At 47.8% G+C, this 26,307-nt stretch overlaps 1 protein-coding gene across 3 annotated transcripts in view; it reads left to right on the forward strand.

Moving 5' to 3' along the window:
* The window catches only part of CALN1 (calneuron 1), a 100,420-nt gene that overhangs the window by 3,282 nt on the left and 70,831 nt on the right, over positions 1-26,307 (forward strand). For all 3 annotated transcript variants that reach the window (XM_065731698.1, XM_065731697.1, XM_065731699.1), the window contains exon 2: positions 9,189-9,313. In XM_065731698.1, coding sequence (XP_065587770.1) covers positions 9,196-9,313 — 118 coding nt within the window. In that variant the 5' untranslated portion in view covers positions 9,189-9,195. The remainder of the gene's footprint in view (positions 1-9,188; positions 9,314-26,307) is intronic.

Genomic DNA, 26,307 nt, shown 5'->3' on the forward strand with positions numbered 1-26,307 from the left:
CTTTATTGATTTGGAGTGAAATATGGCAGGCAATCTATTAGGGGGTGTAAAGCAAAGCAGTCAGAGCCTTTTCAGGATACATTGGGGATGCAGGATGGCTTTGGGAGCGTTTGTTTTAACCAGGTGGATCGCTAAGGCAAACCAAAGTGTTTTTCTATGGCTCCTGTAAACAGTGCCACGTCAGTTTTACTCAGCTTTGTGCAGTCTACAGCTGTAGATCAGTCAGTGCTTTGCAGGACTCGGAAGATATTTCATGGTGTTTTTAGTGTAAAAAGTGTAAGCAAGAAACTGAAGTGAATACAGAGGGCATTATGCAATAGTGCTTGGGAAGGAGGGCAACAGAAACAAACTGCTTCACAGGTCTGCTTTTAATTAAAGGCAGCCTACTTTGATAAAAGCACACAAACCTGAAAATATTTCTCCAATTGAAGGCGTTAAGCAGCAGTAATTGTGGCTGCAGTGTGGACTTTGTTCAACCTGAAGTCCATGGGTATGGGATGGCTCACAGCAATCTGGTGGATGGCTCTAAAAGTGCCCTTTGTTCCTTGAGCTTAATATCTGCCTGTGGAGGCTCAGGGACATAATTGTATATACATTTTTGCAGTGTGCTCAAAGCAAACCTTAGCTGTGTGCTGTCATCTGCTCCCAGCTTAGGCTTCTGAGCAGCACAGACTTCCATGTGCCATACAGCACTGCTGGGGGCTTTACCCCGCACAGGGATTTGGGTGCTGTGCTGTGACCCATAGCTTTGGTGGGGGCACGTGTGTGGGAAGAGTGTGTGTATGCTAGCAGTTTCCTTGGGGTCTTTCATTCACATGAAACTGTAACGTGAGAGGGAGTCCAGGAGGCAGGGAGCTGCTCGACTGAATCCTGTGCTCGGTGGGATAGCAGAGGGAACGGACACCCCTGTCATCCTGCTTCCATTTCCCTTAATTCCTTTCTAACCCAAATTGTCTTTGCGTGCATACGGCCCAGGGCCTGATTCTGCAAAGGGGTTAGTAGGGCAGAGCCCCGCAGAAGTTAATGAGACTTTGGGATTGATCCGGTTTAATGAGGTTTTCTTCATTCTCCTCTGTTTGCGTAGGTACCAGGATCATATCAAAGGGTTACCCAGTCCTGCAAAGCTGTAGGCAAACAGCTAAGCAAATAAGCTCTTTGCTTGGGCGAGTGCTGCTGATGCTTGCAGCCTGTCCCAGCAGACAGAATAGCATAGCGTAGCACAGCATAGCATAGCATAGCATAAATTGAGTTGGAAGGGACCCTTAAGGTCATCTAGTCCAACTCCCCTGCAATGAGCAGGACACCCACAGCTCTTTGGGGGCTCAGAAGGTGAAAGGATGGGGAGTTTTGCTGTCACACCCCTGCTCGCTGCAGCCCTCGGGATGTGTTTAGAAGCCTGGGCATATTTGTGCAGCTCATTTGCAAGGGTGTGGGGACCTGTCTAGAAAAAAGATGCTCCCAGAAATGTCACAGCAGTCTGTTCTTTAGGATGTCTCTCTACGTTCATTGTTCTGACTCCTTTTAAAAACTGCAGTTGAAGAAAAATGCCCTCTCTGCGCTTTTTTTTTCTGCGTACTGGCGACCTCTTCCACAGCAGTGGTTCCCCATGGAGAGCTGTCAACCATTATGCAGATGAGATTTCAAACAGTTGATCATTCCTGCCAGGTAGTGGGGCTGGGAGCAGCCAGCTCCAGAGCAAATCCCAGGGAAAACAAGAAAATGACGTCTCCGTAACTGTTTTCAATTATTCAGTCTCAGTGGTTCTCCTTATGTTTCAAGAAGGAACACGCAAATCTCTCTGGGTCTAGCTTGTTTACAGAGCGCTCGTGGGTTTAAAATACAACCAGCCTCAGATTTCTGTTGTACATTCCCTTCAAATAAATACTGACATAAAAAGAAAGATGCTGTAATTTGTGCTACCCCAAGAGCTAAATACTGCGCTCCAGCAGGAAACGATCATTTTGGTTTCTTGGAACAGCTTTGCTCTCATCTTCCAAAGACCGGTAGCCCAAAAAGAAGGAAGCACAGTCCTCCTTGAGGCTGCTGAGCTGCTCTCTGGTGGAGTCTGGTGCCTTTGAATCGAGGTCTTAAAGGATGAGGTGCTCTGGTTTTGTCTGTCTTCTCATGAGCGGCCAACCAGTGCTGTGGTTGGTTTCAAACGAATGGCCCTGGGTGCTTGGAGTGGAGAAATGCTCAGAGTGAGTCTTGGTTTGAAACTTCTACTGTGATCCACCTCGAGTTTTAATAGAATTGTGGCAGTGTTGTGATTATCCTTGCCGCTTTAATTACTTTCTGTCTCATTTATATATGTTGATGGCTCCCATTCTCATAGCTTAAAGGAAACTTTCTGTAGGAACCGGCAGCCAGTGCTGTTAAAAATGAGCCCTCACCAGATGTCCAGAGCCTCCTTTAAAGAAGAGGCCTGGCATAGACCACATTTATTAGGAGTAATTAATTGTCCTATTAAAAAAACTAAATGTTTTGGCGTTGCATTAATAATACATAAGCAACCAACAGGCTATTTGTAGTGTGTTACTTTGTTAAAGCTGCCGTAAAAATTGTCATTATTGATATATTTCATGTTTATAATTACTCATCTGTGACGCACTCAGTCTGTTATGAATAATCCATTGTATATTGTTTTCTCAAATAGGCTGCTTGCTCAGCGTGCTGAGGGTGCCAGCAATTGCTTCTAATAATGTCTTCATGTCTGATTTATGCGTGTGAAGTGAGTGCAACTGGACGTGAGTAAGGGAACAGGAGCGCACTCAGAGAGCTGTCCTCGGGACGCCTGATAGGCAGACAGCCAACAGTTGAAGGTGGAAGAGCAAGACGTATTGTCAACAATGGCTGGGTTGGAAGAGACCTTAAAGATCATCCATTTCCAACCCCTGCCATGGACTGGGTGCCCCCCACCAGCTTAGGGTGCCCAGGACCCATCCATGGCCTTGGGCGCCTCTGGGGATGGGGACATCAGATTTCCTTGCCTACCTTCAGCTCGGAGCTCAGGAGCTCGTGCTTGGCTAACGTGTGTCTTCCAGCGAGACATCTGCTCCTGTCTGGGAGACAGCAATGTGTCACTTGGCCTGGTGCTTCGTTCCAACGGTTAATCACCATCACCATTAAAAACCCTTGCTTAATTTCCAATTTGCATCTTTACAGCCTCAGCTTCCCACTGTTGAAGTCTTTCTCCTTTAGATTTTAAAGCTTTTTAGTAGCCTGTGTTTTTTCCTCTCATAAACTCCGATCATGTTCATAAACAGTCTTTTTGTCTTCTTGGCAGCCTGATGCACGCTACAGATCCTGCCCTCCTGTACAGGAGCTGCCCCAATGGCAGGGGCTGGGAGGTGGCACACCAGGGGCAAAGCTCCATACCTAGTTCCCATCTGAATTTTCAGAGGATGGGAGAGGGAAATATTGAGAGATTATATTTCATTGTTTTTTTTGTTTTGTTTTGCTTTTTCATAGCAACTCAGAAACTCTCAGTCAATAGGATGAGAGGATGCAGCCTCAGGTTGTGTCATGGGGAGGTTCAGGTTGGACATTAGGAAAAACTTACAAAGAGCAGTGATGCAGTGGCACGGCTGCCCAGGGAGGTGTTGGGGTCACCGTCCCTGGAGGTATTCCAGAACCATGGAGATGTGACACCGAGGGATGTGATCAGGGGGCATGGTGGGGGTGGGATGGGGTTGGAATTGGTGATCTTAGATGTCTTTTACAACCTCAACAATTCTGTGATTCTATGATTCTATGAAATACAACTTCACTTTGTATGAAATTTGGTCTGAGCTCCATCCCTGCAGCCAGAGGCAGAAAGTTGGAGAAGGAAGCTAAACAGCTTGATAGATGGGGATGAATCTGGGGTCTGAGATGAGGTTGTGTGAATGGGTGGAGTGTGGGTGAGTTGGGTGTGGTGGGAGCTTGAAGCCTCTTTCAGAGTGGAAAGGCATCTCTGTACCCTTGGCTGCGATGTGCCTGCCCTGGGGTGGAGCTGTCGTGTCCCTGCAGCCCTCCCTTCCTGGTGGGCTGAGCTGAGGATCACTTTGAGCCATAGTTAAAAAATAACAGCAACTGTGATTTAAAGCTGTCCCATTGTGTTCCCGCATGTTCAGTATTCAGAGATGCATTATTTTATACTTGACCCAGCATCTGCAGCTCTTCCTTTCTGCAGGATTCAAAGGCAGCAGCGTGGCTTCAGTAGTTTAGCAATGTGATGCCTTCTAAAGTGACCTTCTTCTTCTTAATTGTGAGATTTCCTGGAGAAGGTGGATAATAAAGCCGCTCAGAGCCATCTGAAGTGTTTTGTAGTCTTCCATCCTGGAAGTTGGTGGCTTGCAAAATGCCTCTTTGCACTGCATCTATTACGCTTGTCACTCAGTGCTTGTTTTCTTCATTTCAGAGGACTTTTTTCCACAGTTACATCCTTAAATGCTGAAAGTGGTCCAAGGTTTGTAAAGTCCTTTTACTCACTGATCACCAGAGGGAAGTTCATTGCTGGTATCCCCTCCAGCAAGGTGGAGATCTCAATTTTCTTGGTCGTTATCCTAAATAGGGAAGTGTTTCCTTAGGCTAATACTGACAGATAACCCCATCCACATGAATGCCATATATTGTGTGATAAAAGTGGGGGCACGTGTGGATAAGGCAGCTCTGCTCCCAGGAAGTGGGATTTCTTCTGTTTGCCAGAAGTAAACAACAGAGAAAGCTTTGGGACTCATTTGCACTTGCAGCCCAATGACTTTGCACTGAAGACAGAGGAAATTTGGCTTCCAGAGCTGGCCCAGTGTGTGTATGGCTCTGTGCAGGGGAAGTTTGTGCCTTTCTCTTCCTGAAAAAGATCTGTTTATATACAGCCCTAAAGCACCTTTCCATGTGGTGTGGGTGATTTGACTTTATTGTTATCAATAGCTAGGGAATACAAACTTCCTCAAAGTCTCTCCCTGGGAGCATCTATTTTAGGGCTTTCCTTTAGAGGCTCATTATGCAGCAGACCTTATTTTTCTCAATCCCAAGGCAACCTTCTGAGACCCACTCACATTGATTTTGTAGCTACAGAAGAGCCATCTGCCTGAGTGTGCTTTTCCTTCCCAGGTCTCCTTACACACCTGAGTTGAGACTGATTAAACAAGACTTCTGCATTCCTCTGCAGAGGCTTAAATTCCCAGTGCCCCTTCCCAACATCCTCAGAGCTCCTCCCCTTGACCAGATGAGACTCTTTGGGTCTTTCCTTTGGTATGTTGGGCTCATCATGCATTGGAGGCACTTAGAGAACACAGGGAAATAAGGGATGGAGTGACTTAGTGCTCTTTCTAGCAGCAGGACATTGCCAAAGCCACCTGTCTGCAGCAAAATGCTTGACTTGCTTTCCCTTGAGTGTGTTGGCCATGAGCAGACGTGTGGACGTAGTCCAGCTCCATTGCTCCTGGCTGCAGCCGCATCTGCTCTGTGGTTGGGGGAAAATGAGAGATTCCTGTGCGGGCTCAGGGGTGGGAGAGCAGATCACAAAGCAGTCAGGCTCTGTGGGTGTGTTCCCTGAGTGGGGGGTTGTGCCTGGAACACGAAGGATCAAACTGCCTGGGGACTGCCCAGGTAGTACATAGCATTCTGCTCTTCCCTTTGGATCTTTTTGAAAGCATATACTGTTGCACAGACTGCCTGGAAGGGTAATGTTCAGCTCTGGGGAAAAGGAGAGAATTGTTTGGAAGTCACCCCTCTGTTTGCCTTAGGTGTAGTCATGTTGCTTGATACAGGGAGAATCATCTTTAATGCCATTACTTCACCTGATGAGTTTTTAAAGGCTTTTAGAGTGGAGCTGGAGGGCTTGTAGATACTGTTAGATTTCCCTGTTTAGTTGCTTCATAGATTTTCTATGTAGTCCCGTATTTTTTATCCCTAGGAATCATAGAGTGGCTTAGGTTGAAGGGGACCTTAAAGATTCAGTTCCAACCCTCTGCTGTGGGCAGGGTTGCCAACCACTAAATAACTGACACTATTTCACTTCACATGTGCTCTTTCCACGCCTGCGTGTTTTCCATTCCACCATCTTGAACCCCTTGCTCAACTTCAGCTGGGTTTATGGTAGAGTTTTTACCACATTCCCACCCATGCCCTTTCTGCCTGCTCCATATGAGACCTGCATACTGGTGGCTGTGGGATCAATGAGCATCCAGGATGGGGACCTGTTAGCTCAGATGCCATACCACCAGATGGGCAGCCTCCACGTTACAGCTGGACAGAGAAAATGTGTGTGTGGTCCAGGTTAGGAAGTGCAGTTGATGTTTGTTGTTATGTGCCTGAGGCCATAAAACCAGGATCAACCCTGGGGCATCATTGTGTGCATCACGTAAGAAGAGATGGGTAAGAGGTTAGCAAGAAATCTTTCTCAAATTGGTAACTACCAAGGGGCATCCAAGATCGATACAAATTGATCCCGATTCCATCTCATTCACTGATGTTTAAGCTAAACCTTCCTATTTAGTTGTGGTGTGGATTTTCAATTGGATCTGAAAGCCTTCTTACAAAACATATCACAAGAGCTTGGGAAGAATGCAAAATGGGGCGAGTGCAGTACATGAGCATCGTGTTGCTGCCCTTTTTTTTCTGATAGCAAATTGCTTGCAAACATCTTGTAAATCTCACCAATGTGGTTGTGCTGGAAGAGAAGGGCTGGCCGTGCTGGGTGTAACAGGTCCGTAACTGCTGGTGAGCCTGGCATGGGGACCCAAACCTTGACAGTGTGCATGGTAACGTTTCCATATCCACATTCGTGGGTTCTTTGAGGGTTTCTGGGTTAAATGTCAGTGCTTTCAAGGAGATGGTACTATTCAGGGAGTTTTGTTGCTTCAAAATCCTGTTATGTCTTCGAGACTGCTTTCAGCATGCAGCATGGTTGGTGGGAAATAGATCTGTTGGGATGTAAAGTGCTGCTCTCCTGCCTACTGAAGGGCTTGTACAGCACTGTGTGTGGGGCTGAAGCCTAAGCATACCCCCTGCTCCCATCCAGAGGAGTTGGGGGAAGCACTCAGTACCCCACAGTCCAGCACAGATATTGCTGCCTTTGGGCATCACCATGGCACAGGGTACAACCCATCACACCAGTTCCTTTATACGGGAGTGGGGCTGTGGGGCTGGCGCCGAGCAGCTCTCCTTAGAGCTAGAGGCAGGCTGAAAAAGCTCTGCGGTGCTTCTGTTGAATAATACTGGACTTTTTAAATAATAACATTTCTAGGTGGTGGAATTAATCCCGGATTTCTCACTCTGGGATATCATGGGTCCCTCCTGGTATATTAAAATGCATTACTGGACCCGAGGCAGGGGCTGATTTTGAGCACGTCTCCCCTCAGGGGGAGACGTGTTGTTGTATTGTTGCTTTTTTATGTATTTTTTTAATGCTTGTAGAAGTGAGAGGGATGTCAGTAGTGCCTCCGTGCATACAGCACCGTCCCTCCGGCACGGTCCCAGTGCCCCAGCCCCAGTTAAATCTCTCTTGAATTTGGCCGGCGTTTGAAAAGCAGTGCGATCGCTTTTCCATCGGGCTCGTGCTTATGGAGAGAAAGCGCGGATCGATTGCTGTCTGAGCGCTGTATGGAGGGGCTGGGAAGCCACGAGGGTGTGCAGAAAGCCTCCCCAGCACTGCTATGGGGTGCAGGGCAGCACCAGGGACAGCGGCAGCCCCGTGCCATCCCGCAGGGGGGAAAGACCCCGTCGTGCTGAGCAACGTGTCAGAGCGAGCATCCATCAGAACCAAGTGCATTAATTGGCAAGTGCTGGGAAATTAGAGATGCGCCTAATGAAAAAGAAAACCTTGTTTACGGTTTCTAATGTGCTGCTGAAGAAGCTGGCTCCCAAATAAAAATACTTAAAATTACGATTAGGATTTATTTACATAATTACTGCGAGAGAGATTCTAGGGAGACGTGCTGAGCAGCGCAAGAGGAACCTCGTGGCTTTCCTTCCCTCTCTGTCAGGGTTGGTTTGCTCTGGGTGAGTCCATTAAAGCTTTTACTAACTCAGTGAGGCAACACTTCATTTGTTACTGAGTAGTCCATAGATGTGGGTATATTTATATTTGTTTTATTGACTGTGGTGGGAACACAGGGCTGTGAAAGAGTCAGGTTATCTTCATAATGGCAGTGTTGGCTGGGGAGTGATGCTGTAGGTGGCACTTACCTCTTTAAGGCTGAAAATCCCAATGTCTTGGCACAACAGGGTGAGCATGTCCTTGGAGATGGCTACAGAAGGGGCCACATCCCGGCAAGTGTGCAGAGCTGTGGGCTGCCAAAGCTGCCCTGTAAGCATCAAGCCCTTGGTGGTGCTGGGTGTGTGGCTCTGCTGGCTTTCTGGGTTGATGTTTGCAATACAAAATGCAATAGATCCATGATAGGCTGCGCTGATTGAAACCAGCCAAGGAGATGACAGATCTGCCTCTTAATATTTCAATTGACTTTGGCAAACTTGCCTCTTTCTTCTGTATCCTAAATCAATGTGTAAGTGCTGCTGACAGTAGCTTCCACTTTTGTCTGTGCAGATGGCTGCCCTTCACTAGGCAGCGGTGTTTATACCTGCTAAGTTTGCAAACACTTTCCCGCTCCAGTATCCCATTGAGCAGTATTTTTCCTTTGCTGTCATGTTTGTGAAATGAAAATGTTCTTCACTGGGCCTTGCTCGAGTGGGAATTTTCCTCTTGCAGCCTGGAAGGAGGCACTCGCTGCAGCGGGTGCTGTGGGTGGGGGCTGAGCGGGTGCCCCCAGCTCTGGGTGCTCCAGAGCAGGGTCCATGAGTGGCTCTGACAGCCATGCACTGTGCCTCGTAATTGCATAGCTGTGTACACCCTGATGCACTATATTATTATTATCAAATGCTAAATCTCTGTACTGAAAGCTGCAGTGTGAGTGTTAGGGACTCATATTTTACTACAAGGCTGCTGCTCTATCTCTGCTGACTCTTGTCCTGCATAAAGAAGAAGCTGCTGCTTTTTTTCCCCGTTCGTTTAGCTCCTGCTTCAGACCTAAATTTAATCTGCAATCCATCAGTCGTGCACCTGACTCTGATGCTCTTTCCGTGGTGTAGGATGCAGAAGACGTTGGGCTGGGAGGCATCTCCTCCAAGGCAGGCTATGGCACTGCTCCGAGCGAGCCATGAGAAATCATTAAAATCAGCCTTTCTTTCCTGTTTTCTCTTGTGCCCAGGGAAAAGATGCCATTCCACCATGTAACAGCTGGCTTGTTGTACAAAGGCAACTACCTGAACCGATCGCTCTCTGCTGGCAGTGACAGCGAGCAGCTTGCCAACATCTCTGTGGAGGAACTGGATGGTGAGTGATGTCCCTGCAGTTTTCCTGGGGGTTTCAAGATGGAAAGAGCTCGTTCTCACCTTATCATCAGCACTGACGTGCAATAATCTGAAAGGTGTTCTCCCAGTAAAGGTTAGAAGGGAGATGGCCCACCAGAGCTGGGAGAGAGAGAGCTCCCTGACCAAAGCTGTGTGCTGAGCTGGAGGCTGAGGGTAACCTCTGCTTTGCCCTTCTGCCTGGAAATAAGGCAGCTTTTGTAAGAGTAAGGCTGCTTTCTTTATTTCTGGGAGAAACTTTACAAAAGAAAAGTTGGAGTGGCTGTTTTCTGTTGTCTTCAGCCTTTCCCTGGGAGCCTTCGAAGCAGAGTCTGTCTTCCTGGGCAATTCTTTTTGTTAGCTCTGTGGCCTTTGAAAGGTTTCTCTTTGTTTCTCAGCGTAATGAAGCACACAGAAGTGGCTTGTGGCTTCGGGAACTGGGAAGAGCTTTAAAATTCCCTTTTCCAGGTCAGTGATGTGGAGCACAGACTGGGCATGGACTGGCAAAGGCCATCGGGGAGGTCACCCACATCTGCTGCCTGGAGGACCTCCACAGTTTCTCCCCTACAGATTGTTTGCTGCTTGTCCCCTCTCCCTGCAGACAGTCTGGGAGGTTGGGTAGACTCCCAGTCTGGTTTGTGATGGGAAGGTCTCTTTTCCAGACAATTTGTGGCTCACCAGGGTCGTTTTGGAGCAGCAGTTAATGTTGTTGACAGCTGGTCTTTGAGGGTGTTGGAACTAATTGAAGCTCTTGGTTTGCTTCCCAGTGGACATTTGGTGTGAGCTGTGATGACAGTCAGTGGTCTCGATGGATAACTTGATGGATGAATGAGCAAGGGAATGGTGCAAGGTGGAAATGGTCCTTCCAGGACAGGTTGGAGGCGTTTTGGCAGAACAGGGCAACATTTCTATCCTCCCTCCCCCATTTCACCTACACTTCAGTGAATCAGACTGTACTTCTTGAGGTTTTTTAACTCTAAACCTTTGGCTTTGATTTTGCAAGCTTGACAATAACTTATCTAAAGTAGAAAAAGGATGTTTTGGGGTATTTGTCCCTGCTTCTCTTCCTCCCAGTGTGCACTGGAAGCGGTTGAGGTGAGATGAGAGACATGACAAGCTCTGTCATTGCTGAGCTGGCACCCAGAGGACACAGAGACTGTTGAAGCATCCTCTGGGCACTTCTCCTGGGACACTGAGGCTGTGCTTGAAGCTGGAGCTGGCCAGCTGGGGGAACTGGCTCCGATTCTGTGCATCCTACAGATGGTAAATCTTGTTGCAAGATGTAATGTAGCTGTTGTCCCTGCTCAGGCTGCAGGATGTGGGAAGGAAGCTCATGTGCAGAAGCTCCATCCCATTTCTGCCCTTCCCATGTTGGGTGGTGTCCTTCAGCATCATGTCCCATGGCAGCTCTGGATGGGAGCAGTGGTACAGGAGCACTCTGTCCCCAGGGAGAAACCAGCCCCTGAGACACCGTGGGTCACCTCCGTTAATTAGCAGCAAATGAAGTGAATTAGGCGTAGAGGAGCTGCCTTTTGAGAAGGCAGCAATCGAGTCGCCGCTAATGTGAGTGCTGCATCCGTTTAATTTGGTCTGTGCCCTATTATAACCATGCTGCTGAATTGGAGAGCAGATTTCATTCATCTCTGCTCACAAAGAGTATCCCCCTTGTTCTTCAGAATGGTTAGAGCTCTTTAACTAGTCATCCATTCATTCTCTGTCTGTTAAGCACGGGCTTCACGTTACAATTTAGTTATGTATATTCTTTTTTCTGACAGCCTTTTGCTTTACAAACACCTATCTTCAAGGGCTTTATATCTCTGCCATGAAGATATGCCCCAGTTCTCAGCTCAGCAGAGAAGAGCTCAACCTCAGGCTGTTTTTTCCCCACCTGTGAATGCAGAAGTGGCACTGAATTGATTCACATCCACTAAGCCAGAGTGGCCTAAGATGCTGGATATGCTTTTCTGTGCGTATCTACCAGAGCACACCTTGCCACTGGAAATCATATGTAACTTCAGGTCAACAGGTGCTGTCTTACTGGGATTTGTTACTGGTACCAGCACAGTGCCAGGGTGTGCTGGGAATGGGTGAAGGCCCACTGCTCACTGTCCAAACCCAAATCACAGTAGGCTTTTTTGCCCTCAAGCTTGAATTATTTCAGAGTGAACAACAAAGTGTTCTTTGTTGAGAAGTTAATGTATGGGAGCTTTGTGGATGTATTAAGCTGTGATAGCTCTGTGCCAATGATGTATTTGCTTCTAATCACGTAGACTGGGAAAGAGATGCCTAATTCCTGTGGTTCTTTTGTCAGTGAGAGTGGAATCCCAAGGCAGTCCCAGCCTGCTGGCAAATTCCAGGCTCACGTGTTCGAGCATTAAAGGTTAAATGCACTTTCTGAGGAAGTTAATGGGAATTTTCAGTACCCATCCACTCACTGGAGGCTCTAGCAAGTGTCGGGTTGTCCCCAGCCCATTTTTTCACATCTGGCATTGCACATCTCTACACTGCTTGTGTTGTGAAGGGTGTCTGCAGGTGTGTTGTCTCCGGGATGCTGCAGGGCAGTGCTGTGTGGCTGGGGCATGGCATTGCTGCTGCTATGGACGAAGGATAATGTGGAGATTGGGAAATGGAAAATATTTCTGTCTTAAAGCAATATAGAGAGGGAAGGAGTCTGTTTTTTGTTTTTTTTTCTTTGCATGAACACACACCGTTCATAACAGTGTGCTGCTCTCCTCCCATCAGTTATTTTCCTCTATGAAAACTTTGCATCAGCCATCTGTCAGCTTCGACTCTGCTCTATTTTCCTCCATCCTGCTCTAAATACTACACTGGCAATGAGGGAAGAGGCCAGAGAGATGGCAGGTCACACCAACGGCTTGCTTGTTTGTGGTGCTGTCTTTACTGTTCGTGGTTCCGTAGTAGCAGGAGGGGTTTGGAAGCTGTCACTGTCACAGAGGGAATTGAGTCACTGGAAGCTGTATTAGGCGATGCTTAACGTGGTTACACCGAGCAAATGATGAGGTTGGAAGTGGCAGGCCATCCGTAACCCGGCTCTGAGGGACCACGGAGAGCAGCAGGCTCTCGGATGGAAGTTATTGCCGTATGCGTAGCGATTTCCAGGCATCAGATTATAAATCAGGGCTGTGAGGAACTGCTTTACATATAGATTTTCCGTCTGTTGTTGGGTGACTAAAATTGTGGCACGGTTTGTGCATGCTCTGTGGTTTCCATATTCCTTTTAGGCTTCTGTCCTCACACTGCAAACTGCTAGGGGTATTTTTAATAAAAAATGGTGGATGGAAATCATCGAGTCAGGCTTGAGTCATCCACCTCCATAGGCACTATCTAAAGAGTATTGTCAGGAGGTAAAAACATTTCCATAGTAGGAATCTGACAAATATCACCTGAAGGAAGGCACATGCATTCTAAGCAGGCTTTGCAGAAAGTGTCTGTGAAATGCATTACAGTCTGAGTGCTTTGCAGAGAAAACCCACATGTGGACCACAGCAGCAGCTATCTGTCCAGAAAGACATCACGATAAATCCTTAGGTGACCCAGATTTCCCTGCAGTCTGCCATGCCCATGCAGAAGCTATGTCACTATGCAGCATCAGGATCATTATGGACGTCTGCTGGCTCAGACTGTGCAGCCCCCCAACCACGCAGGTGGGGTCTGTGCCACATGCATGGCTTTCTCTAGGTTGGGAAATGGTTTTTTTCCTGCTTGTAGACACCAGTCAGATGCAGTCCCTAAGGCTGACAACCCAAGTGGAAATAGCAGTGCATGGCTTTGCCTGTCCCAAGTGGAAACACCAGGGGAGCGTTCGGAGCAATGGGGCAGAAGTGCTGCCTGCAAGTCATCTTTGAGGTGAGAATCTGGTGATCCCAACGATCCAGGGATCACTGCAGCTTGTGCCCCACGTTGCAGGATGTGTTTACCTGGTTCCTGCCACCTGCAGGAGCTCTCTGCTGGGTCCCTGTTTCCTAGGCTCCAGCTTAGAAGTCAGCAGTGAGAGTACATTGGAAAGCAGCCCTTGAAATAATTAAAGGGCATGGATAAATGATGCCCATATGGATTTTAAATTTAACAGTTGGCTCCTGCATGCCAACAGTGCAGGCAGCAAGGAGCAGCTGGAAGGGCACTGGGGCTGCACAGCAGCGTGCCCCCACCTCTGCCCTGCGCCTGGAGCTGGGTGCACATTGGAGTGGGGGGATGCAGGATGGTCACACGTTGGCTATGCAGCTGTGCTGTTCCAGCCCTATGGAAAGTGTGTCCAGAATTGAGGCCGTGGTGCCTGATATGTCTTTGGTCCCAGGTGAGGTGGAGCAGCAGTGTGCTTGAGGAGGGAAACCCGAAGGGACAGGCATTAGTCACTTGCCTGAGTCATGGAGCAGCAACAGGGCTGCATCTGCTCTGCTCGGCACTTTGCCCATGATAAAAAAAACACTTGGGGAAGTGGGATGGGAGAGAAACTGCAGGGAGAGCACCATGGTGCTGGGGCTGGGGATGCAAGGAGTGCCCTGGGACGTGGGGGTTGTGTTGCTGGCTGGGTTCTAGGCATAGGCACAGGCTCCAGTGAGCAGCCCGTTAATTAACTGCCTGAGACTGTATCAAGCTCCCTTTCTCTTTCACAGAGTTCTGTTTTAAAAGAGAGGCTCATCCACATTGTCTCCGCTGTGAGTGATCATGGCTGGAAATGGAGTAATTTATGTTTTATATTGGGCTTTAATAGTGTTTCATGCCTCTGAATATAAAACTGCAGCATCACTATGCAGATCCTTCTGTGGACAGAAGCAGCTGTATCCCTGACTCTACCGAGCTCCTTCTGCTGACGTTCCAGTTGTGCATTGTGATGACAGTGTGGGTTTCCTTGGGACTCGATAGTTTCAGGTATGAAGTAGACTCCATTGAAAACAAACAAACAAGCAAACCATAAAAATGAGCACAGCATTAATATTTTGCATCGTATGAAGTTGTTGCAAGGTGTGATTCGCTCCAGACAGCGCCCTTCCCAAGGAGCAGGGCCTGGCAGGTGGATTAACAGTGCAACAAATGATGTTGGGGTGCACATCTTGGGAAGGGTTCCTGGGTTCTGTTACCCCATCCCATATCCTCACTGTGCAGGGCATCGGGGCCAGCAGGGAGAGGTTCAACTGTAGCCCCTGCTCCTAAAATGTAATACTGAGCATCATCTCAGAGGGAAGAATCCTTACAGCAAGGGAGTATAAATAAAGTGTGATTGGCTGCCAACAAATTAGAATTACAGGAATGCCATCTGGACAACAATTAAAGAGATTGTTTGAACTCTCAGCGATGCTGACATAGTTATAGGAACCGGCTGGCGAGCGAGGGAGCGATCGGTGGTGGGGATTCAGATATCCTCCGTTTGGAGTGAGTGCTTCTGGTTTATTGTGGCCGAGAAGGAGTCCCTGTAAGATGTGTGAGGATGGTTTGGGAAGAGGGCTGAAGGCTGTCTCTCTATTCACCTCCTTCCCAGGCTCTCTTACCTTGTGCTGGGCTCCCCAAGCCCTTTTGGACACTGCTGTTCCAATACACGGAGCTCGGTGGAGAAGTGGGCATTTGGTGCCTGCACAGCCCTGGGGCACAGGAACGGAGCAGATCCAGAGTTAAGTGCTCTTTAAAGGGCATTTACATCTTACTGAGACAAGTTTGTACAAAATTTTAATATGATTTTTTAAATTTTTATGCAGACTTTTCAGCCAGATGATTAATTTTTCAGATTTCCTCAGTCTCTTGCCTTACACCCCTGGCTCTGGCAAGTCTCTTTTCTACCAGTCAGTGCTGCTTTGTGGATTCAGGAGACTCATCCTTACCTGTTACCTCTGGAATTGTGCCCCTGGGGCAGTGGTAATGACTGGGGACCAGAGCAGGACCTAAGGAGGAGGCACATATCCAGCCTGGGAAGGGAAGGAGATCAAATGCAGTTTTCTCCCCCATTTGCAAGCAGGTGGGCAGTACATACCCTGTCTGAAGCTAGGCTTCACACATCCTCTTTTAATTACTGCATTATTAAATAAGTACAGATTTGGATGTTGATGTGATGCTCTGCACGTGCCCCCTGTGCCCTTCTTGCAGAGTGTCTTATGCTCCTCTGAGCTGCAGAGATCGATGCTGCAGCCCGGCCGTGTGAGCTCACCGTGTTTGCAGCACGTTACGATTCATCAAGTTGTGGCAAGCAGTAAGCAAACCTCACATCAATCCCCTCTCATCCGCCACTCACTAAATCACAAGCATCTGCAAAAAGCTGCTGGTGTGGGGAGCCATTGCCAGACAAGGGCTTCTGTAGGGGAGCATTCAGAAGTAGAAATCAGTTGTCCATTAGTCCAGGTATTTATTTCTGCTTCTAATTCTTCCCTGGGATGCCGTGTCCATAGCTGATGTTTTGTGCCTCAGTTTACCTAACTGCAGTGATGTTCTCTGAGGGAGAGGAGAGCACTGCATCCACTGCTGCTCGGGGTGCTGCAGAGCACCTCTGGTAAAGCATCATCCATCTTGCTCCCTGTGAGCAGTGGCTTTGCTTTGACCGCTGTCCCCATGTCAGTGTGCCTGTGGTCACAGCTGGGTGAGTTGGGGCTGGCATAGGGGAACTCTGACTTGGTGTGACCTCCCTGGCTTTCCCCCAGCCTTGTCCCCCCAGCTGCTGTGCTGCTGGGATGGGAGAAGGTTGCTGAAAATCTTGGCTGCCCAGTTTCCCTTGTCTGCTTGTGGGTTCTGTTATAACCTCAGCATGGAACAAGAGGAGAAGAGTGCAAACACAGAGAGTGGGAGCCATCGTTCGAGCATTCCATGTAGGAGTTTGCATTGGGTGGTCTCCCACAGGTTTGGAGTTGGGGAAAGCAGGAGGGAGAGGTGATGAGGAGCCTCATCCAGCACTGGATCGGCTGTCCCCAGAGCCGATGAGCCAGCAGCCAACTGCTCCTGCAGGACCCAGCAGAGATGGGTGCAGGGGGAAGGAGCAGGAGCCCCACGGGTATATGCAGTTATCTCTGGCTTGGCCGGATTTGGTGACATCAAAGAGGATCAGCACAAACCCTTTGAAGTCAGGCTTATCTCCTGCCTGCCTGCTAAAACAGAGGGTGTCATCCCACAGGGTGATTGCAGTGCTTAGGGGAGGTGGGTGCAGGACCCCAGTGAGAGTTAATACCAAGGGCAGTGCAGGCTGAGCGATATCTCAGCTGCCTTTGCTTCTCTGCTGTGACACAGGGATGTTTCCAGGGGCTCAGGGTGTGCAGCACTGAGCTCCAGAGCTGGGCAGAGAGGAGTTCATAAATGCTCTGTGAGCCTCCTCTGCCAGAGCAGCTGCTGCAGCATGGGCTGAAATCACTGCAGCTCCTAAGTCTGATGCCAACATGGCTCAGATTATTCACTCTCCGAAGGAAATGTGTTAAAATATTGGCATTCTGCAGACTGAGGTCAGACCGAGGTCCCACGCCTTGCACATCATGCTGCCACATTTTGTCCTGCACTGCCAGAGCTGTGAGGGACGAGCAGGGATCCAGTCCTTCCTCCATGGATGTTTGCAGGGATGAAACTGTGTGAGTCTGTGGGCAGTGGGTCTGACCCTGAGGGCAGAAAGAGAGAGGAGTTGGAGTGGTGCAGTTGGGACCAGCAGGGTCTGTGTGAGCATCGCATGAACCCAAATGTTTGGGCATGAGATCTCAGACTGCATGGAGCCAGTCTGCAAAGTCCAGGCAGCACCAAACACATGGAGGAACAGAAAGGATCAGAGATCTGCCAGTAATTGGGATGGCTTCGGCAGTCAGGAAGCTGCTCAGCCCCACGCTGCATCTGACTGCAGCAACCCCAAGATGGCAAGAGCAAGAAGTACAGCTTTCAGAGGGGTTGGCATTTGGTATTTTCAATTTTTGGTTATTGCAGAACGGCATGGAGTTTTGATCAAATGTATCCTTCATTTTTATAAGAATGCTGTAGGGAAAATGAAGAAATACACCAACAAAGCCTTGGTAGCGAAAAGATACTCCCATGTTCCTGAATGCAAAGCATTAGGATGTCATTTGGGAAAAATCCCTCTTTCTAAATAAGCCATTAGAGCACAAACCTATTAGCAACATGTGGGATGAGGCAGTATTTTGTATTTTAGGATTATTCTGTTGGGCAATTCCTATTTAATTTGCTAGGAAGTGCAAATCTCATTACTTTTCTTTCAACTAAATCTAATCCAGGGCATGAGGTTTTGTGAATAGGTTTAGATGGGGAGGGGAAAGAAATACGGCTGCATAACTGATTGTAATTGCTATTACTTCCTGAAGGTAAAAAAGATTGGGAGCATTTTTTTCTCAGTGGTTCTCTGTGTTTGCATACAAGGAGTAAATTGGCCTTTGCAGGGACACAGTCGTTGCTGCCTCTGAAATGTGAGGTGGTGTTTGCAATGCATTTGGTGGGGGAAATGTCTGTCACAGGTACTTCAGTGCCGCTTGTCACCGCTTTGTCAATTTGATTTCAGTGCTGCAGAAGAAAAAGGGAGAAATCAGAGAGAGAGCTGGAGGATAGTGCTGAAATGATGCTCGCTCCTGCTTCTCCCATTGGGAAGAATGAAATGCGATGGGCTCAGGCTTCCTCCACGGGGCTGTACCCGTGGCAGAGAGGCTCAGGGCGAGCTCTGGGCTCAGCTGTTCAAATGCAGGGTTATTCAGTTCACCAGCAGTTAATAATAATGATAATAATATAGGGGGGAGTCCACTTCTGTTGCAGTCAAATCCGCCCATTTTTATTCTTTTCATTTTCCGTGAGTGGCAGTCTGGGAGGAATCTGCTCTTGCTCCAAAACGAAGTGTTTCATTTAGAGTTTGAACTGTTTCACTTATTGCTGTTCTAAAGGTGTGGCAGACTGGTGTGTTTGGGCTCTCTGAGTCCTGTGCTTCCTGCAGGGAAGCCAGCCAGCGTGGTTTATGTTGGTGGGAGCCTGGGCACGTGGTCCCTCAGCTGCTGTGGGATGTTCAGGTTGGGTATGAGAGAACATTTCTTCTCCAAAAGAGCAGTGCTGCAGTGGTGGGGTCACCATCCCTGGACATGTTCCAGAGCTGTGGAGATGTGGCACTGAGGGATGTGGTTATGGGCATGATGGGATGGATCGGGGTGGGCTTGGGGATCTTAGTGGGCTTCCCTTGATGTGAACTGTGAGTCTAACATGCAAGCTCCTTGTGCTGTCGCACCGTGATGTGCATTCACCCCTGCAACAGCCTCGTGCCCATCAGTGCAGCCCCTGGAGCCAGGGCTGTGCCCACATGGTGTCTCTCTGCTGCAGCAGATGGTCTCAGGTGCTTTAACTGCTCCACGGATGAGCTCCACGAGCCCAGCCTGGGCTGCTGGTGATGCTCAGCAGTGCTTCTGAGCAGTAAAACTATATGAATTTGGACTGGATGAAGATGCAAAAAGAAAACACTCTTTTCACCCTCCTCTCCATTTTGGGGCTACGTAAGGTGTCGGGTAGCTGATGACTTCTTCAGAGTTTATTCCACTTGCCTTCCAGGCTTGTTTCTCAATAGCTTATTTTGCTATATTCCTCTTCACCCTTTTTTTTTTCTCCCACTCATGTTTCTCAATAAAGGCTGGAATATATGAGCAGGAGAGGTGGAAGCAAAGCAAATAAAGAGCCTGGCTGCCTGGCTCAATGCAGGCTCCAGGGGGAGGCTCTGTCTGGCTGCAGGCTCTCTGCTGTCCTCCGTTGGGGTCCAGTATTTCCAGCCTGCCCTTGTTTGCTGCGATGATAGCACAGAGCAGACGTGCTTTGCTTGCTGTAAACCCTTTCGATAAGGGCAAGGCTTGTTCGTCCCATTTAGTGGGAGAAGGTCGCATAATAAAACATGTGGAAGGCTGTTGGATTAGACAAGCAGCCTCTCGCTTTAGAAGTTGAGAGCTCTTGTCGGGGGGTTTTCTGAGCAAGAGATTGGAGGAATTTTTCATCAGGCTAAGTTTGTTGTCCTCTGTGCAACAGTGCAGAGAGTCAAGGCTCGTGGCTGGGTTCTGCATTGCCGTGGCACCTCGCGTGTTGCCATGGCACAACAGGAGCTTGGCAGTGTAGAAGTGCTGACTCAGTGTCGCACAGGGTGATGTCTCCGGTGGTGTTTATTTGCAGTAACAGAAGCCTGAAGCTGCTGTTTTCAGGTAATTTGTGCAGTTATTGTGCTTCCTGACACTTTCCAGCACCCAACCAATTCGGGTTTGAAATTGGCCTGAAGTCCTAAGCACATAAAAAGCTCTTCTGATAGCTGCTTGACCTTGGCACCATGTGTCTCCATCGGAACAGTGTTTAAACCCGAAGGTTGCACATCTCTGCATTTCCAACCCTGCTTGGCTACGTGGGAGAAGCCTCCAAGAGGTGTTTCTTGAGAGGCTCCATGCCCTCCTCCTTGCCTGGCTTCCAGCTTGGGAAGGGACTTGTCATCAAAATGAAATGTGATTGGTTTGCAAATGTGAAATTCTGATCCCACTGATAAGAGAAGCAAAATTCCCATCGACAGAGCTCACCTTCCACTCAGTGCAGCTGAAGGAATTGGACAACTAGTTAATTTCCTTTGTGTCTCTTTGTAATGGAAAGAGCCCTTTAGTCCTGACTCCCAGAGCAAGTTCTGTTCGCAAGTCTGGATTTCAGCATCCCTAAACTGGTGGTAAAAGTCAGGACATCCACCTGGACCTGGGTCTGTGCTTATGTCTGTGTGTGTGCACAAACACGGGTGAAGTGTTGGGATATGCAGGTTGGTGATGGCTGGAAGCCGGTCCCGTCCTTGCTTGTGATGCACCAGCCCAAGGCTGGTGTAGATATTTGGGCTGGGAATGGGTGATGGAAGAGAAATAAACTCTTTTGAACCTTAGCCCCTTGGGTAATTAGCAGTATGGTCATTCATGTGGTTATTTATTAATCCGTCAACTTCCTCCAGTCCCGCTTGCTTCTTCCAGCCCTTGCTTGTCAGAGCTCTGGGGTTTTGATGGGATGGGAGCAAAAGAAATTTAAACAATGGACTAAGAAGGAAGTCTGTCATTTCCAATGGGTGATGCTTGCAGGCTTTGGAGCCACCAGGTTCTGGAGTGGCTTTGCAGTGGCTATCTGAGCTTCAAACACTGTGGGAAGTTATGTGGGGGAATGCTGGGCAGCTGTGGACTAGCTTTCATGGGTGTTAGCTTGTCAGCTCAGGGATATATATAGGAATTGTCAAGCCATAAATACTTGGTGAGTGCTGGAGTGACTTTTTTAATTTTGGTAGGAAAACCAGAATGTGGCAGCCAGAAAAAAAAAAAGTGATGCAAAAATAGTAGTGGCCCTTTTGGAAAGAGGAAATAATATTCCACTAAGACAGCAACCCCAATTAGATGGGAGCTTTTAAAGAAGTGAGTAGCTAATTACCTAGATAAAGACAAGGCAACTCTTACACATAGCAAACAGATTTATTGGGGAACATTTATCTATGTACATATGCCCAAGATGTTTTATGTTCTTGCCACAAAGCTAAAATTATCTGTGCTTTGTAAATATTGTGGTTGATGTCTGTAAAGCTTTCCTGTGAGATCAAGTTGGAAGGAGTCATATGGTCAACCACACTTACCAGAGTTGGAGCACTGGAGAATTTCTTTAATGGTTCAAGCAGCTGAGGAAGCTTTGGGGATGTGGCCAAGCACACACTGCCCTGGTGTAAGAAACCACTGGCACGTAAAGTTGAGAGCCATGGTTGGTGGCCTGGCATGACCTTCTTGGAGCAAATTCTTATTTTTAAAAGCAAGTCTGTGTTACAGCTTGACAAATATTCCTGAAATAGGCCCCATGTATCAGTTTTATGACTGGGGTGTAGGAAATGGCTGGTGTAGGAAATGGCTCATGGCTTCGTGGCTCTCACAGCGAATGAGAACGTGATTGCATCTTTTAATATCAATTTTCATCGCTTTTGCACTTACACAAATCACTTACGTTTTGACATTAATAAAAATAGCAAAGAGTTTGGAGAAAGTAGCTTTGGCATCTCCAGTATTTAATTTACAAAAACTTTCATGTAGAGTTTAATTTAGACTGATGAGAGAGGCAGTTTTATGAATATAAAACTCCATTAATTACAGATCCTGTCTTAATTATAAATGGCTTTATTTTAAAGTGAGTTTTACAACCAAAATTAAGACTTGGAGCAGTTCAATCAATACAAACATCAATTAGACCTGACTTTGTACTCCAATTAATTTATAAAGCTACCCAATGAAGTGTAAAAAGTATGCCACTTTGTACTCTTCTTCCTGCCATTCCCGGGCACCAGGAGGTCTCCATGGTTTCATTAACAGCTTCCTAACGATAAGCGTGGATGGAATAACAAGCTTCCCAGTGGTCTCCTTTTTCCCAGATAAACCAATAGAGTTAAGTGCTACAGTGGACAAACCTGGCCACAAGCATCGGGAAGTACTGATGCATTGTTTTGTCCATTTGATTGTGGTCCCACCTCTGTGGTTGCACCAAGAGGCCGTGGGATCTAGTCTGGGACACAGACATTTGCTGCAAGTGTGAACGTATTTAAAGCCTTTGTTTTTTGGTTCAGTATCATGATCCTAATTGTATGAAACGGGTAGAGATGTGGCACGGTTCATTTCCGTGCACCTTATTTGTCTGCATGCAGTATTTGGCATTGCTCTGTTGGCTCTGGGGATGTGTGTTTCCTAAATCCCTTGTCAGGAGCTGAGGATCCTGCCCAACTGAGCAGTCAGAATCGGCTCCTGGTGATGCAAGAGCACTTAGCTCTTTCCCTGCTGTCCCTCTGGTCCTCCCTGCAGGTGGAGGTGTACTAAGCTACAATGAGAATGCATGGAACCATTTTCCAGCAATGGAGAGTGAAACAGAAGGACCCAAGGGGAACCAGGAGCATCACAGATGGACTAAAACCTCCTTCTCAGATGAGGGCAGGCAGCCAGGAAACAGCAAACCTGGGTTCCCCGAGGGCCACAGTGGCATCCCATCCCTGCAGCAGGGTGCCACTCACCCAAGGACTAGTGCCACATGCAAGGTCTTGGAAAGATAAAGACCAACATCTGTTGCACTTAAGAAGCTGTGGAGCTCTGTGAGCTTTCTCTGGACCCAAATGTCTTCTCCTCCTACTGTGTTTCTCCACCTACCATGTGGACATCCTCTAGTTCTCTTGGACCAGTAGTAGAGGGAGCAAGTGACTGTAGTTTGACAATACATAAGGTCATACAGAGCACGTGGAAGGGATGGAGCTGGGTATTAGAGTTTCTATTTCCCTTCTGGTGAAGCAGGTTCTTTTGCTAAAGCCAGGCTTGAGCTGTGGATCTGTTTGAAGCTAGGAACCGAGCAGTGAGCGACAGGCAGGCAAACAAAGTGGAAACCTGCTCTGAATTATCATAAGCTGTTTTGTTGTTTTAAGCCCTTTCAAGCAGAGCCATTTGTACTGGAGCAAATTCTCCTAAGATATTTTTAGATGATACGAGCAGAAAAATATCACTCCATAGCAAGCTGTTTACAAATCTGCTAACCTTGTTTAGTGCTAGTAAAACTCTGGGCTTGGTGTGCTGCGGAGCACACTAATTACTCAACAGAAATTATGCAACGATGCCTTTCCGACGTGCTGTATATTGGCTCAGCCCTGCAGCTGGGCCCGTGTACAGCATTCTGGATAATGAACAGGGAATATTTCGGCAGCTTTTCCATTAAAACAGGAAGAATGAGGCAGGCAGGAGGCAGCCCCTGCCAACTAGCTGCCGCTCACTGTCCTTTCCTCGCGTGCTCATTTCTGTAATGAGGCCATCCTGCACTTGTCTCATTATCCTGTGTCTGGTTCAGGAGCCCAGGTGTCACCCTCTGTCACTCCCCAGGCTTTGGTTGGCTGTGGAATGGAACTAATGGCCGTTCTCCATTGCATCTTGGTTGTGGGTAGTGGTGGGATTCAGATAGTGTGGTGGTAGGGCTGTATGAATGTGTTGGCGCTAGGGATGGAGGTTTGTAGGGAGAGCAGAGTGGGAGGTGCCTGTCATCCCAGCAGACCCCAGCAGCCTGTCTCTCTCATGGGCACTGGGCATGAGTGCAGCCGAGCTCCTGCCCCAGTGACTGGCACTTGGCAGCCTTGGGGAAGCTCAGTTCACATACGGAGTGGTTAAAGTATGGAACTGGGCTAACAAAACTAAATGTGATCATAAAAGGCACTAGAAAAATCTCAGGAAGGAAAACGTTGGGAGTGTTTGAAACTGAGCGCTTGGCCAAGCATCAGACGTGCCATTTGTGGGCACGTCCCACAGCTGGTTTAAGCACTTCAGGACCCTTCCTTGGGAGGATGTGGGCTCAGTTTGACCAACCCTGCCCTCAGTGAGCTTCTCCCAGGCTGTGGGTGATGACAGGGAGTGGGAGACCCCTTGAGAGCCCTTCTGTTTCTCCACTGGGATCTGTATCATGCTGCACATGTTGGACTGAATGGTCGGAGGCAGAAGAGGAAAAGCAGCCCATGTGCCACAGCAATAAGCTGGCTGACCTCTAGGACCTTTTTCCTTCTTTTTTGCTCTCCTGCACAGTTACTTAAATACACTACGAGGGGATGTCAGAGTGGAAGTAAAGAACAACCATGGGAATTATCCTTCTGCTGTGTCCCAGCTGCACTGTGTGGCTGAGGACTGGAGAGCAGCAATCCCATGCCAGGCCCCTGCTGGGCACGTTCCCCTGGCAGGCAGCTGGGACACAGCCGACGGATGGAGCACAGCTGGGATTTCCCTCCTCCCTGTTTGCCTTGGACACCGCCAGGTCCTCCCCTGGAGCTGCTGGCAACCTGCAGAACTCACAGCAGCTTCCCAATTTGCTCCGGGTTTGTTGTTTTAGTGTGGTAATGTCTCCAGGATAAGCGGCAGTTTTGTCCAGCACAGCAGCATGCTCAGATGGGGAGGCAGGCAGGGCTGCATCGCAGCTCGGCGTACAGAGCTGCAGGGTTTTTTTTTTTGCTTTTCCCCATCAATTTTAAAGGGGTTGAGACTGGAGACTAGCTTTACCTTGAATTCAATTATGTAATTAATGGCAAAGCTGCCAAGAACTGTCAGGAGTCTTTTTTTTCTTTATTATATTTCTTACAAATGCAAATAGGTTAATATTTGCGAGCAGTGCTTCTAGAGTAATTTTATCAAAACCCTTCATTATTGTCATGGGAAATTCAATGCAATTTTAATCTGGGACCAGTTCCACTTTGCAGTCTAGCTAGACGGCAAATGTTAGAGGAAGGCACTGTGTGCAGTGTATATTGGGCACAAATAGTGGATATTGGGCACATATAGTGGATATTGGGCACATATAGTGGATATTGGGCACATATAATGGATATTGGGCACATATAGTGGATATTGGGCACATATAGTGGATATTGGGCACATATAATGGATATTGGGCACATATAGTGGATATTGGGCACATATAATGGATATTGGGCACATATAGTGGATATTGGGCACATACAGTGGATATTGGGCACATACAGTGGATATTGGGCACATATAATGGATATTGGGCACATACAGTGGATATTGGGCACATACAGTGGATATTGGGCACATACAGTGGATATTGGGCACATATAGTGGATATTGGGCACATATAATGGATATTGGGCACATATAGTGGATATTGGGCACATACAGTGGATATTGGGCACATATAATGGATATTGGGCACATATAGTGGATATTGGGCACATACAGTGGATATTGGGCACATATAGTGGCTTTTGGGTGTGTATCATGTATTTGTATATTTGTTCTGTATATGTATACTGCTATTGTGAGCCTGCTGCTGTGCCTATAACCAATCCATGCTGATGTCCTGTATGTACCATTAATTAGTAGGTAGTGATAATGAATAAAATCCTCTCTTGGCTGTGTAATGCTGCTAAAAGCAATACAAGCGGTACCCAAAGGTACTGTTAAGGCCGAGCTATGTGACAGCTGCTAATGTGCCAGTGCCTGCTTTATTACAACTTGGGCCACAGTGTTTCTTTCAGAAGCACGTTTTCCCTCCCAGCAGCCTGAGACAGCAAATGAAGTATGCACCGAGTGGACCTGCACGGCACTCCTCGAGGCCCGCTGTCAGATTGATTGCTTGAAGTGCATTTGAAATCAAGTGCCGCACGGTCAGCTCTAGATCATCTCACAATCATTTTTCATGTGCCAGTAAGTAAAACCTTAGCAAATAATACAGCTGGTTGAAAACGGTGCAGCTACTCGGTCTTGTAAATCTGAGCTGACCTCGCCGTCTCTTCCCTTTGCCCTTGAGTGCAATGTAATCATCATGACATAAATAACAAGCAGGGCGATATAATGGAATTATGTGAGCGCTGCTATTGTGAGCGCTGTAAAAATAAGGCTGGCAGTACTTGGTGGAGCCGAGATCAGCTCTGAAGTAGAGGAGAGGTTGAATTGATTTCCTTTTCCTTTTATCTGTCGGGTATGGAGGAAGAGAAAACAAGTCCTGTGATGATTGTAAAGCTTCAGGGAGCTCTGTGCCCGCTGGCGGGCTGCTGCAGGCTGCTCTGAGGCTTTTGCTTCCACCTCTTCTTTCAATCCAAGTTTCCACCTGGCCTCAGCCCCTGGAAAAGCAGGAAAAAAGATGAACTGGATGGTTACTGAAAGGACATTAAGGAACACAGTGATTATAGAATCACAGAATTACAGAAGTCATAAAGATTGGGAAGAAGCACTGAGATCCTCTGGTCCAACCATCAGCCCATCACCACCTTGCCCACTAACCCGTGTCCTAGATGTGACATGCACGTCTCTGTCAGGCATAGTTGGCATGGGTTCATCAAGGGGAAGTCCTGCCCTAGCAATTTGATTTCCACCTGTTTCATAATAAAGAAAAAGCAGCAGACATAATCTTTCCGAATTTCAGTATGACTTTTGATGCTGTACCTTCCAGGCGAGCTGCCCAGCTGTGAGATAACCCAGTTCACGTTGTGCTGAGTGAGGAACTGGCTCAATGGAAGAG

This window comes from Cyrtonyx montezumae, unplaced genomic scaffold (assembly GCF_038088225.1).
Source record: "Cyrtonyx montezumae isolate F1298 unplaced genomic scaffold, pur_monq_1.0 scaffold_15, whole genome shotgun sequence".
In the NCBI taxonomy this organism is placed as follows: domain Eukaryota; kingdom Metazoa; phylum Chordata; class Aves; order Galliformes; family Odontophoridae; genus Cyrtonyx; species Cyrtonyx montezumae.